The 14,239-nt window shown below is 51.0% G+C and overlaps 1 protein-coding gene across 1 annotated transcript; it reads left to right on the forward strand.

Moving 5' to 3' along the window:
* The first annotated feature begins 444 nt into the window (after positions 1–444).
* LOC123356475 (aquaporin-5-like) lies at positions 445–12,888 on the forward strand. The gene is made up of 4 exons (XM_044999760.1): positions 445–966; positions 9,073–9,234; positions 9,614–9,694; positions 12,338–12,888. The coding sequence occupies exons 1-4, from the start codon at positions 445–447 to the stop codon at positions 12,524–12,526; spliced, it is 954 nt and encodes a 317-aa protein (XP_044855695.1). The 3' UTR covers positions 12,527–12,888.
* The last annotated feature ends 1,351 nt before the right edge of the window (positions 12,889–14,239 follow it).

Raw genomic sequence — 14,239 nt, forward strand, 5'->3', positions numbered from 1 at the left:
GAAGATGGAAGGAGCTTCTTTCCCCGCGCAAGAGCTGGAGGCCGGATCGTCCCCTATCCATAAGGGGAGCCGGCCGAAGGGAATCCTGCATCCCTCCTGGTTGGTCAGCAGGAGTCTGTAGGAGGGGTGTATGTCCGGACCATGCTCCCCCATCCCCGCCCAACCGCTGCCATCCTGCCCAAGCCAGGTCAACTCGGCCTCAGCCATGCTCTGGCCAAGGCCCCTAGTGGTTGGTCTTGACACTGCCCCACTGTGGATCCTGTTTCTGGAAAGCCTGCCGGAGTCGATACCTTCGCAAGCCAGTCCCCGCCTCCCGCTGACGTCCGTCCGCGTAGCACCTGCTCCAGAAGGGGAGAGGGAGGGGGCGATGCTATAAATGCGAAGGGGACAGAACTGAGCCCTGGAGCGTCACTTGTGCCCTGGGATCCTTCGCCGCGTTTTAGGATGGAGCTGCCCCGGGCGCCCTGCAGAGCTTGGGACGTTTGTCTCCTCAAAGCTTTGCTGGCTGAGTTTATGGGCACCGGGATCTTTCTCTTCGCCGGCTTGGCCTCCATCACTCCTTGGACTCAGCCTGCAGTTGACCCAGGGAATCCAGGCATCACTGCCCAGAGCCAGTCCTCCGGGGCTGGTTCTGAGCCGAGCGGTACCGTGTCCTCAGCCGTTGCTGCCACCCCCAGCCTGGGGGACGTGGGGACGCAGGCTTCTTGCAGCTTGGCCTCCCCCAACCCGCTCCACGTGTCGCTGGCCTTCGGGAGCTCGGTGGCTCTCATGTCCTACTGTGCCTTGCCCCTGAGCGGCGGCCACCTGAACCCGGCAGTGACCGTCTCCATGCTGGTGGCTGGGAAAGTGAGGCCAGCCTGGGCCGTGTGCTACATCCTGGCACAGCTGCTCGGGGGCATCGCCGCCTCGGCTGCCCTCTACGGGCTGACTCCAGAACACGCCCGGGGGCAGATGGGTGTCAACAAGGTGAGTAATGAGTCCCAAGACCCTGGCTCTTCTAGGAGAGGTCCCAGGCAGGAGGTGGGCCATGTGCATTAGAGACTGGCCTGGATCAAATCCAAGTCTGTGCACCCTGGACTGGGTGCGAGGGGGCCTCTGAACTTGGTGTCGGAACCAGGTTGTTCTGACCCTCTCGAAATGACACGGTTTGGCTTTTCATTTCAAAACAGTGTTTCATTTTGAAATGTAATTCGGTTTACAAACCAACTGACCAAATAAAAAACTAGAGGCTGAAAACCACCCAAAGTGGAGTGCAAAAGCTGAAAAGAATAGTTTGGTTCCCTTTTTTCCCCAGCTTGTTTCAGGTATTTTTCAGTCTGAAAATAACGTTTTGTTGGTGTTTTTGTTTATTTGTTATTTCAGTCAGAGAAAGTGAAAAAAATCCAGTTTTGGTTCAAAATGAATAATTTTTTCCCCAGATTTTTTGGCTTGGTGACTAAACCGAAAAAATAAATCATTTGCTCAGCTCTAGTGTGTTGTTTGTTTCCAGACACAAAGAGCAAGCCCCAGGAACAGTTCCAGATGAAAAGAATTTTAGATTAAGGAAACCAATCAGAAATTAAGGTCTCCCAGGGAGAGAGCACAGTGTGTGTGTCTGGGGTGAGAGTCTGCACTGAATCCAGCACACAAAGGATGCCTGTCGCTGCAGACAGGAACGCCCCAAAGAGTGCAGAACAAAAACGGGGGTTAGGGGCAGGTCTGCACTTAAAACGCTGCATTGGCATGCAGCTGCACTGCCGTAGCGCTTTTAATGAAGACACTGTAAGCCAACAGGAGAGAACTTCTCCAGTTAGCTTAGTCAATCCACCCGCTGTCTGCACTGGCGCTTCGGTTCATATAGCTACGTGGATTCGCATCCCTGAGCGATGTAATTATACTGAAGTAATTTTGGAGTGTAGACCAGGGCTAAGATAAGAGCCGGGCAACATTTTTCGGCTGCCCAAAACCTTTTTTCAGTGAAAAGGGCCGGCTCAGCACAACACCAAAACATTTTGCAAATTCATGCCAGTTTCACCACATTGTTTGGGTAAAAATAAAGTGTGTGCCCCTTCCTCTGAAGATTCATCCGTTCCTGGTTGGGACAGGAAACTGGGCTGGGGAGCCGGGAGGGGGTCTCTTCCTGCCATGGCACTGCCTGTGTTCTGGGGGTGTTGAAGCCAGGTCCAGTAACAACTCTTGCGATATGGCCTGTCACTCTAATCGGGTGCGGTTTTGTCCCCCTGGTTCGGAGCCCTTCCGTGGAAAAGGATGGTGGAATGTTCCAGAAAGCTCTCCCGCCAACGCAGTGCTGTCTACACCAGGGCCTAGGTCGGTGTCACTGCATTCCTTGGGGGGTGGATTTTTCACACCCCTGAGTGACATAGTTCTCCCGATGTAAGTGTGTAGCGTAGACCTGGCCTGAGTGTTGCCAGGCTGCGTCAGTCCATCGAGCAGTCGCGGCTCAGCTTGCGATATGGTCACCCTACTTATCATGGAATCTACGAAGAGCCCCCTCTGCCTGTCCGGTCCTCAGCCTTTGCCCTGAGAGGTGCCTAGTCTGTCTTGGGCCCTTTCTCTTGTGCCTTTTTGTTTTAAGAATCCAAGGACTTTGGATTTTTGTTCACCAGGGAATTGGTGAAGCCTTCCCAGGAAACCCAGGGAGGGAAAGTCTGGGAGGGGAAAGGTGGGGGTATGGTTTATTTCCCTTTGTGTTAAGACCTAAGGGGTTTGGGTCTTGGGTTCCCCAGGGAAGGTTTGGGGGGAATGGAAAGTGAACCAAAACACTATATTTTGGTTGGTGGCAGCGCTATCAGATCTAAGCTAGGATTTAAGCTTAGAAGGGTACATGCAGGTCCCCACCTTTTGGACGCTAAAGTTCAAAGTGGGAATACTACCTTGACATGGTAGTAGGCACCACACAGGGCAAAGGCTGAGGCCCGGACAGGCAGAGGGGGCTCTTCGTAGATCCCAAGGTGAGATGGGACCCCCGCAATCATCCAGTCTGATCCCTGCACCGCACAGGCCAGAGAACGTCCCCGGAATGATCCCTGGAGCAGACACGTCAGCAGTCATTGGCGTTGCCTCTCCGTTTGCAGGCAGGGCGTGGCCTCCATTTGCTAGAAGCCTCTGGGTTTGCAAGGGGGAACCTCTTATTGCTGGGGTGTCTATGGGAGGACGCAGCCCCTGCCCTTGTCTCCTATCATGAGAGTGATGGCAGACGGGGTCACAAGCTGAGGGGCTGGGTAGCTCTTCACGTCGTGTTACTAAATGCCCCCTCCTCCAACCCACCGGAATCCCCTCCCAGGGCACAGTGCCCTCCCTCGCCGACCCACCTCTTCCTGGCCCACGGGCCTGGTGGCAAGGTGCCCCACTGTCCCCTCCCTCAGCCCCGCCCCGTCCCCCTACCTTTCCCCTCCACATGACTCCTCATGCCAGGGCAGGTCCCAGGGCTGTGCAAACAGCTCCCGTCCCCCCGTCGCCTGCCCTGCCGAGCTACCTGCCTGAATACAGAGCCCGCCCCGGGCCCCTGGCACCCTTCTTCTTCCTGCTCCCGCAGCCACGCGGGTTGGCAATACAGCAGCCTGCCAGCGCAGAGCTCCCTCGTCCCAGTCCCCTACCAGCCGCCGTTACTGACACCTAGGTACTGTTTTTTGCTGCCCCCGTCACAATTTGCTACCCCCACCAGCCCCCATCCTCAGGGACAGGCCAGAGCGGAGGTGTTTGGCAGAGCAGAGCGCGGGGGTGGCCTCAAGACTGGCCCGGGCAGGGGGAGCTGCAGATCAGGATTCAGGAGCATCGGCAAAGGTGGGTTCCCACCTGAATTGCAGGGGGTTTCGCAGGCCAGGAGAGAGGCACGTTAGCAGAAATGTGCGAGGTCTCAGGATTGCAATAAGCAGGATGACTGTATTTCCCAAAGGGAAAACACGACACCACACGGGGCGAGCCCAAGGCTCCCCCCCACATGCAAGGGTGGCCCGAACCACTTGCCTGAGCTGCCCCCCACAATGGGGCTGGCCCCAGCCATTCACCTGAGCCCCCCTCCCAGGGGGCTGGCATTGCTGCCCTACCTTTGAGCAGGGGCTGGGACTAGATGACCTCCTGAGGTCCTTTCCAACCCTGATAGTCTATGATTCTAACCCCTGTCATGAAAATCTCCAAAATTGAGACCCAACCCTTTGGAAAGAAAGTTGGACTTCGCACAGAGAGTGATGTGCATGAAGTCTGCTGCTGCCTCCCAACATTGCCCCATGAGACTGAGTGCCACAGACAATCCACTTGTTCTTAGCATTTCTATAAAGCTGTAATGACCTTTACATTAATTGCCACATAACAAGGGATTGATACAAGACCCTTTGCAGATCTAGGGATTAATATCCCTCTCCAGGCTAGGACAGGGACTAACTGGAACATCTACCAGGTAATACACCCAGTGAAACCCTGGCCTTACTGAAGTCAATGGGAGTTTTTTCCCAGTGTCTTCAATGGGGCAGGACTTCCCCACCATCTCAATCTGGTAGTCATAGAATCATAGACTATTAGGGTTAGAAGGGACCTCAGGAGGTATCTAGTTCAACCCCCTGCTCAAAGCAGGACCAACGCCAACTAAATCATCCCAGCCAGGGCTTTGTCAAGCCTGACCTTAAAAACCTCTAAGGAAGGAGATTCCACCACCTCCCTAGGGAACCCATCCCAGTGCTTCACCACCCTCCTAGTGAAGTAGTGTTTCCTAATATCCAACCTAAACCTCCCCCACTGCAACTTGAGACCATTTGCTCCTTGTTCTGTCATCTGCCACCACTGAGAACAGCCCAGCTCCATCCTCTTTGTGAACCCCCCTTCAGGTAGTTGAAGGCTGCTATCAAATCCCCCCTCACTCTTCTCTTCTGCAGGCTAAACAAGCCCAGTTCCCTCAGCCTCTCCTCAAGAGTCATATGCCCTCCCCCAATCATTTTCATTGTATGTACAGCAGCTACTATTAGCTTTTGGAACCTCAGCCTGTAACTCACTGGTGCATGTGTTTACCTGCTTTCACCCTGCAAATCACTCTCATTCCCCCTCCCTCAGTTTGGGATGGGGTGAGCTCCTCACACGAGCCCAGCAAGAGCTGAATTAGGCCAACTGGGCCCAATCAGCTAACGAGGCTGCAAACAGGGGGAGCGTTAGGCTGGAGGCAGCTGATTAGGAACAGACTCACCTGTGCAGGAAGGGGCAGGGCTTGTATAAAGCCAGGTAGTTGGCTGCTAGTAGGGGTTTCTGCTGCTGAAGCAGGACAGTCACTTTCTGGGATGAGGGAGGTGTGTTTAGGGGTTTGCTGCTGGAAAGGCTGAGGGGAAATAGGCTGCAGTCACTCTGCGAGTGGAGGGAGTTGGAGGCTGGCAAACCTGGGGGCAGGGGGCAGCTGGCTATGTAGGAAGAAGCCCAGGGAAACAGCAGCAAGCGCTAGGACTGTGGCTGCTTGTTACAGGGTCTCTGGGCTGCACCCCAGTGTAGAGGGCAGGCCTGGAGTCCCCTACCAGCCACTGGGGAGTAGCCAGGGCATTGGAGGCATCAGCCAGACAGCAGGTCTGGAAAGGCTGCGAATTCCCTGGAAGGGGAGGATTTTAGTGACTTTGCTGCAGGGCTAAGCCCCAGAGAGGAAGCTGCAGGCCTGGGAGTGAGCTGGACAGCAGAGCGAGAGATCAGGGGAAGAAAACACTGAAGGGAGAGTGCAAGCTGGCAGAGCTAATCCCCCAGGGCAGCCAGCAGGGGGTGCCATTTGCAGTGAGTGGACCTTGTGATATAGTGACCAGGACGGTGGTAGTGACTGTGAAATGCTCAGGGAGAGAGAGGCTATAGAAATCAACTCCATAATAATGGGGGATTTGAACTAGCCCCCTATTGACTGGGTACATCTCATCTCAGTATGAGATACAGAGACAAAGTTTCGTGACACTTTAAATGACTGCTTCTTGGAGCATCTAGTCCTAAACCCCACAATTCTTGATTTAGTCCTAAGTGCAGTACAGGATCTGGCCCAAGAGGTGACTATAGCTGGATGGCTTGGTAACAGTGGCCATATTATAACTAAAATTTAACATCCTAGGGGGGACACCACACCAGCCCCCTATGGTAGCATTTAATTTCAGAGAGGGGAACTACACAAAAATGAGGGATTTAGTGAAACAAATTAAAAGGGACAGTGCACAAAGTGAAATCCCTGACAGCTGCATGGAAGCTTTTTAAAGACACCATAATAGAGGCTCAAATTAAATGTATACCCCAAATTAAAAAAAAACAGTAAAAGGACCCAAAAAGAGCCACCCTGGCTAAACAATAAAGTAAAAAAAAAAACGCAGCGAGTAGTAAACAGGCATCTTTTAAAAAGTGGAAATTAAATCCTATTGAGGAAAATAGAAAGGAGCCTAAACTCTGCTAAGCGAAGTGTAGAAATATAATTAGGAAGGCCAAAAACAAATTTGAAGAGCAACTAGCAAAGACTCAGAAAGTAACAGCCAAATTTTCTTGAAGTACATCACAAGCAGGCAGCCTGCTAAGCAACCACTCGGCCCCCTGGGCAATCGAGATGCTAAAGGAGCCCTCAAGGATGACCAGGCCATTGCAGAGAAACTAAATGAATTCTTTGCGTCTGTCTTCATGGCTGAGGATGTGAGGGAGATTCCCCAACTCGAGCCTTTCTTATCAGGTGACAAATCTGAGGAACTGCCCCAGATTGCGGTGTCATTAGAGGGGGTTTGGGAACAAATTGATAAAATAAACAGTAATAAACCACCAGCACCAGATGGTAACACCCAAGAGTTCTGAAAGACCTAAAACATGAAATTGCAGAACTACTAACTGTAATCTGTAATCTATACCCTATCATTTAAATCAGCTTCTGTACCAAATAACCGGCGATTAGCTAATGTGATGCCAATTTTTAAAAATGGCTCCAGAGGTGATCTTGGCAATTACCGTCCGGTAAGCCTGACTTCAGTACTTGGCAAATGGGTTGAAACTATAGTAAAGAACAGAATTATCAGACACATAGATGAACATAATTTGTTGGAGAAGAGTCAATGTGGTTTTTGTAAAGGGAAATCATGCCTCACCAATCTACTAGAATTCTTTGAGGGGGTCAATAAGCATGTGGAAAAGGGGATCCAGTGGATATAGTGCACTTAAATTTTCAGAAAGCCTTTGACAAGTTCCCTCGCCAAAGGCTCTTAAGCAAAATAAGCTGCCATGGGATAAGAGGGAAGGTTCTCTTATGGGTCAGTAACTGGTTAAAAGATAGGAATCAAAGGGTAGGACTAAATGGTCAGTTTTCAGACTGGAGAGAGGTAAATAGTGGTGTTCCCCAGGCATCTGTACTGGGCCCAGTCCTGTTCCACATATTCATAAATGATCTCGAAAAAGGGGTAAACAGTGAGGTGGCAAAATTTGCAGATGATACAAGACTGTTCAAGATAGTTAAATCCACAGCAGATGAAAAGAGTTACAAAGAGACCTCACAAAATTGGGTGACTGAGCAACAAAATGACATATAAAATGATGGGGTCTAAATTAGCTGTTATTGCTCAGGAAAGAGTCAATGTGCAGTGGCAGTGACAATGAACAGAATGTTGGGAATCATTAAGAAATGGGTAGATAATAAGATATCCTATTGCCTCTATATAAATCCATGGTACACCCACACCTTGAATACTGCGTGCAGATGTGGTCACCCCATCTCAAAAAAAATGTTGGAATTGGAAAAGGTTCAGAAAAGGGCAACAAATATGATTGGGGTATGGAACGGCTTCTGTATGAGGAGACATTAATAAGACTGGGACAAAAGATAACTAAGGGGGGGTATGACAGATCTATAAAATCATGACTGGTGTGGAGAAAGTAAATAAGGATGTGTTATTTACTCCTTCTCATACAAGAACTAGGAGTCACCAAATAAAATTAATAAGCATTAGGTTTAAAACAAAAGGAAGTATTTCTTCACACAACACACAATCAACCTGTGGAACTCCTTGCCAGAGGATGTTGTGAAGGCTAAGACTATAACAGGGTTAAAAAAAACAAAACACCTTAGAAAAATTCATGGAGGTGAGGTCCATCAATGGCTATTAGCCAGGATGGGCAGAGATGGTGTCCCTAGCCTCTGTTTGCTAGAAGCTGGGAATGAGTGGCAGGATAGATCACTTGATGATACCTGTTCTGTTCATTCCCTCTGGCATTGGCCACTGTCAGAAGACAGGATACTGGGATGGATGGATCTTTGGTCTGACCCAGTCTGGCCGTTCTCATGTCCTTAGGCACTGATGTGATAAACATGAATAAGAATTAGAAAAAGGGAAGGGACAGAGGATGCGGTGTCTTTGTGATCATCTGTACAGGTGCAAGGGAAGGTGCTGGCCAGGTGTGCCCATACAGCTCTGGGCAAAGGGCTGATGTGTGGGTATGAATTTGGGGGTGGTGGTGTGTGCCTCTCTCTCAGAGCGTGGGGCCAGTGAGTGTGGAACTACAGTATATGGAGGAGAGGTGTTGTTGCATCTATGTGATTGCACACTTGTAAGCTGGTTTATGGTTGTGCGTGTGTGTATTCACACATAGGTGCAGGTTGCCGAACGTCTCTGGTGATGATAATACTCATACCTAGGGCTTTCCATTAGTATAGCTTAAAGCCCTTTACAAGGAGGTCTGTATCATTATCCCCATTGTACAGATGGGGAAACTGAGACACAGAGCAGGGAAGTGACTCCCTGAAGGGCAGCCCAGCAGGCAGTGGCCATGCGGGGAACTGAACTCTGCGTGCCAGTCCAGTGCCCTCGCCCCTGTTTGTAAATGATGGTGGAAGAAAAGAGTGACAGTAAGGCACCATTGCTGCCAGGGCATGAAGGGCTTTGGCCTTAACAGAAAATCCTCTGGCCAGCAGCTGCCTGGGCTGTGGTAGCCTGCCCTGTCCTCCTATGCTGTGAACACCCCTGAGCTGGGAGCACTCCCGAGGCATTATCTGCACTGGTGCCTGCCATTCCCCATAGCCAAGCAGAAGCCGGAGCCTGGCCCAGCAGAACCTCTCCACCTTGTAACACTGTTGTTGTGTCTCCGGTTCTGAAAGCACAGCTGGCTCCGGGGGTCTCGCTCCTGCAAGCCCTCGGCATAGAGGTGATCGTCTCCTTCCAGCTGGTCCTCTGCATCCTCGCCACGTCCGGGAGCAAGAGAGACCCTTCCAAGGGTGGGCACCTGGTCATCGGGCTCTCTGTCATGCTGGGGCACCTGGTTGCAGTGAGTACTTTGGTCACATCAAGCTAGCAGCAGCTCGTCCCTTTCAGGAAGCCTGGTCCTGCAGGCCGCCCTTGGGCAGAACTCAGCAGGGAGTCTTTGGATTTGGACTCGTGGAGCTCATGCTGCAGGGCTGTAAAACTGCTGTGGAGACATTGGGGCCCGAACGTCTAGACCGCAATTTACAGCCCTGCAGTCCACGCCCGAGTCTGCAGACGCAGGCCTGCTGCGGGGGTCTTATTGCACCCTAAGGTGTTGGGCTGATGCATTTGCAGAAATTATCCTGCTACTTGGGATCCTGGTGCTCCCCCCCTTCACCCCCGCTTGACAACTTCTGCAGCCTCCGTGTTTATCTTGTGTCTCTGTCACTCTTTCTCTCCAGATCGGTTACACCGGATGCAGCATGAATCCCGCCCGGTCACTGGGCCCCGCTTTGATTACTTTTGAATTTGCGAATCACTGGGTAAGGGAGCAATTTCCATGCCGGGGTTAGACTGTGCAGTGCTTCAAGTCCGACTCTTTTCCAGCAAGCGACTGTACAAAGGGGTCTCTGGGTTTATTGATTACTCAGATCAAGTGTGCCCAGGTTCCAAGTAAAGCAATAGGTAATTTCTAGCTACCAGAAATGCAAGAACCTCCTGGGATCTGAGGGTCAAGCTGGGCCCTCTCCTTTTCATGCATTATCCCCTGTAATAGAGGCAGAATCAGGTCCACTGGAGAGAATAACCACAGCTGGCCTTAAGAACAGAGCCTGATTCTGATCTCCCGCTGGTTCCATACCGGTGTCACTCCATTTAGTCCAATGGGTCGTGCCTGACTTACAATGGTATAGGGGAGCATCTAATCAGGCCCCAGCTCCCTGGGAGATGAAATGCCAGACAGTTTCAGTGAGGATTGTGTTAACTTTGCCGCTGCTTTGGGCAAAGCATGGCGTTTTTAGTACCACTGCTGACAATGCTGCCTTTTCTTCCTCTGTTTGAGACTGATGACGCCAATTTCCTTCATTGCTTCATGAGGGCGACAGAAAAGTGCTTCCCGCGCGGTGGGTTATTAAAGCTCTCAATCAGGATACGTGCAGAGCGCAATCCTGTGCAGGCTTCCCCTGTTATTCATGTCTCCATAAAAAGACTCAACTTGTAAGGGAATTGGAGGGATTTAAAAGAAAAAGAAAAGGAAAAGGCAAAACACCCAATTGTTGCAAATCTCATTTGCCTTTTCTCAGAGACTCTTAGACCCTGACCCCGCTGGACTCAAAAGGAGTGTTGTTATTGACTTCAAGACCCTGAGATGTTCTATGTTTGAGTCGGGGGCAGGTGAAGGAACTTCCACAGCTGGGGAACCCCTCACAAAGTGACCTGTGGGTGTGATTATACTTCCCACTAGGAGCTGGCCCAAGCGACTACAACAAGAGAAACAGAGCAATTTAACTCAATGTGAGAGACAGAGCAATTCCCTCTGCTGAAGTGGTAGATGCCTGTGACCTGCAGCCTCAGCTGGTGCAAATAGGCACCTCTGCATTTGTTTTAATGGAGCTGGGCTGATCCACACTAGCTGGGGATCTTGCCTCGTGTTTTCGGTGCTGATGATCCTGGGTTCTCCCTCAGTGGCGACCGTGGCCACAATGACACGCACCAACCTATGTTAAAAGGACGTTAAACGGTGCTCATTTCAAGCCCCTGCTCCAAAGCATGGAGGCCCTGGAGCTTCTCAATGCGACGGCGCTGGGAATTGTTTTAACAGGAGCCAAGCAATGTATTTTCCCTGAATTTCATTCTTAGAAAGGGCTGAGCCATTTTTGCTGAAACTCCCCCCTCCAACATTCAGCCATACTACATGAGGAATGTCAGCATGAGCAATAAATGTTTGGCAAAGATACAAGCAACTCTAACCACTAAAGGGTCTGATAATGGAAAGTGTCAGGCAACCTTAACTATAGGCACTGCTAGCATCTCTGCCTCTAATATAGACGGGTGGGGTCAATCCAAACGAGACAACACTGCTCAGATTTCTGAGTCTCAATCTTCAGTGCCTGGCTGTGGCCTAGAGGTGACAGAGAAGCTGGAACAATTTTTTATCGTGAAGGTGCTGAGAGTCAATGAACCAAACTCTAAACCCTGCATACGATGGAAACCGCTTCAAGCCAGGGGGTGCAGCCCCCCTAATTCCAGCACCTTTGAGAGAAGGGTGACATTTTTCATACCAAACATTTGTTTGGTGAGAAGACAGATTCAGTGACATTGAAACGGTTAGCAAATTTGTGTGGGTTTCACGGAATTGTTTTAATTGAAACAACCGCCACCAAAAAGAAAATTCTGAAAAACTGAAATATTTCATTTTGACATTTTTTGAAATGAAACATTTCAATTTTTCAGTTCGAAAAGATTTTTCTTTCAAAATTTCATTTCATTTCATTTAAATGAAATAATCAACAACGTTTAAAAATGCTTGCAGCCAAACCGAAATGTTAAGTCTGGGTCAAACAGAACATTTCACTTTGACCCCAAATGAATTTTTTTTATACTTTTTTGATTTGACAAAAATTCTGAAAAAGATTTGTTTTCTGTTCGAGCTGAAACAAGGGATTGGGTTGTTTTTCCCCAATTTTTCAGAATTGCCAGCAAATCAACGAGTCCGTTATCCACCCAGCTCTGCTGCAGACCACGAGTCACCCGCTAAGATGATATTGTGAATGCGTTTGAACGATCAATGCATTTGAGAACGTCCTACCTCAATTTGCTCCCAGAGAAGGAGATTGCTATAGCAACCTGGACAGTTTGCTCCAGGCAAGCATCCAGGAGCAGCGGAAGTGCCCGAAAAGTTGGGGGGCCCACAGGTGCCAGAACTGTGATCCCGCCTCCTTGTGCCACACTGCCCCTTGTACCACCCCTTCTCTCTAAGACCCGCCTCCACGCTGCCTCTCCCCCCCCCAAGACCCCGCCCCCTGCTCACTCCTCTCCTCCCCCATTGCTTGCCCTTATGGCTAGTAAAAAGTGAGAGGGCAAAGCCCTATCCCCCTCCTGTTCCGGTTCCCCTGCAAGCGACCCAGCCCCGGCAGGCCCAGAGTTGCCCACTCTCATTAACATCTGTGCTCCTGCTCTCTGTGCAGGTTTTCTGGCTGGGCCCGCTTGGCGGGGCTCTGGCCGCGGCCGTTCTCGACGAGCTGGTGCTGGCCCCGACAGGCAGCGGTTTCCGCCAGCGGCTGACCAGGCTGCAGGAGGGACCAAAGGCTGAGCACAAGCTGCAATCCAAGGCTGAGAGCACCCCCCAAGAGATGGGATTGAGCGAGGCGCCCTGAGGAGCAAGGGCCGGGATGTACCACGAACAATGCAGTCTCGTGGCTGGGGACTGATGGACCATGGGAAGCGTCCAGGATGCTCCCTGTCGCTGCCCCTGTGCTCAGAGCTGGGATATTTACTAGGTTTAGATCACTGGGGGCATATTTCTTTTGTTGTCCTCTGAAACCCAGGGTGGAAATGGTTTGATTTTTTCATGCCCTTCCCAGTTTGCTGCCCAGATTTCCCCCAAACCCAGCGAATTTTCCCAGCTCTTGCTCTTACTGAACTGGGGGTGTGCGCCCGTTACTTTGCTTTGCCAGTGAACATGCTGATATCGCTCCTCCTGGGAATCCCGACTTGCATTGTGCCCATTATCAGAGGGGTAGCCTGGATCTGTAAAAGCAGCAAAGAGTCTTGTGGCACCTTATAGACTAACAGACGGTTTGGAGCATGAGCTTTCGTGGGTGAATACCCACTTCGTCGGATGCATGTAGTGGAAATTTCCAGGGGCAGGTATATATAAACAAGCAAGAAGGAGGCTAGAGATAACGAGGTTAGTTCCATTGCCATAGTCGTGCTGAAATACCCAGGACATTTTTCATACTGAATAATCAGTTTGGGTTTTTAGTGGGAAAGGATGGAGGTGAAATGGCCCAGCTTTCACGTGCCTGTCTGTGTGAAGGTCTTTCAGCCCTCCCCGGCAGTGCCATTGTGTGTGGGACATCAGCCATATGCCCCCTGCCCGCCCAGACTTAATCAAGACACTGGATTGATGGCTCTTTGCAACCATCTGTAACCCACTATCCCTCCTTTGTCCTATGACTGTGTAGGTGTTAACTCTGGCCTCTTGCACCACGTGTTAACTCCCTATGTGTTCCACCCTCGGCTCCTTCCCCAGACCCGAAGAAGAGCTCTGTGGCGCTCGAAAGCTTGTCCCGTCCACCAACAGAAGTCGGTCCAATCAAAGAGAGCCCCTCCCCTGCCTTGTCTCCAGAACAGAAAGAGAAACCTGCCCCGGGGTATTAATGTCAATGAATGGAAGTGCTGCTATTCAAAGGGCACTGTCAGGGTAGCTGGAAGCACCTGTGGTGTTAACCCCGTCCATTGCTGGAATGAAAAGAATTCAGAGATATATGGGATTGTGCCAGCTGCTCCCGCACGAAGCACACCCGCCTGCTCACACCTATACACAGCACTCACCCACATGCACGACAACCAAAAACAAACAACCCCCTTCCCCCACAAGCTAACCAAGCCATCTCCCCTCCAGGCAGCGAGATGGGTCTTCTTGTCGGGGAGGAGATCTGACACTACAATGATGGGCTCTGGCATGACCCTCGATGCTTTTTACACTCACTCTGCAGTAAGTGCAGGGCTTTGCAGGGGTCGATTTTAAAGTTTAATTCGGGAAAAGTCTCTTTGAAACAAGGCTGCAATCCCCTACTCAGAGCCTGCAGTGGCCTAGAAATGACCCCGCTAGACCCCGATCTTTCCCCACCTGGCCCCTTGCGCAGTGACTCCTGCATGAAGCAAGGATGCAATCTTCGCTCTGTCTCCCCCAGCCAAGGGTTGACAGTCCCCGGAAGCTTTTCCCTGCCTCCAGAAGCTGGGAGAAGAGGACACTGCCTTGTCCTCCGGAGCCAGTGTCCCCTTCCTCATCTACCTCTCCCAGCCATGGGATGGGCAGGGGTCCTTCAACCCGTTCTAGGCTGCTGGGGTGTGACGTGCTACCC

Source organism: Mauremys mutica, chromosome 25 (genome assembly GCF_020497125.1).
Source record: "Mauremys mutica isolate MM-2020 ecotype Southern chromosome 25, ASM2049712v1, whole genome shotgun sequence".
Taxonomy (NCBI): domain Eukaryota; kingdom Metazoa; phylum Chordata; order Testudines; family Geoemydidae; genus Mauremys; species Mauremys mutica.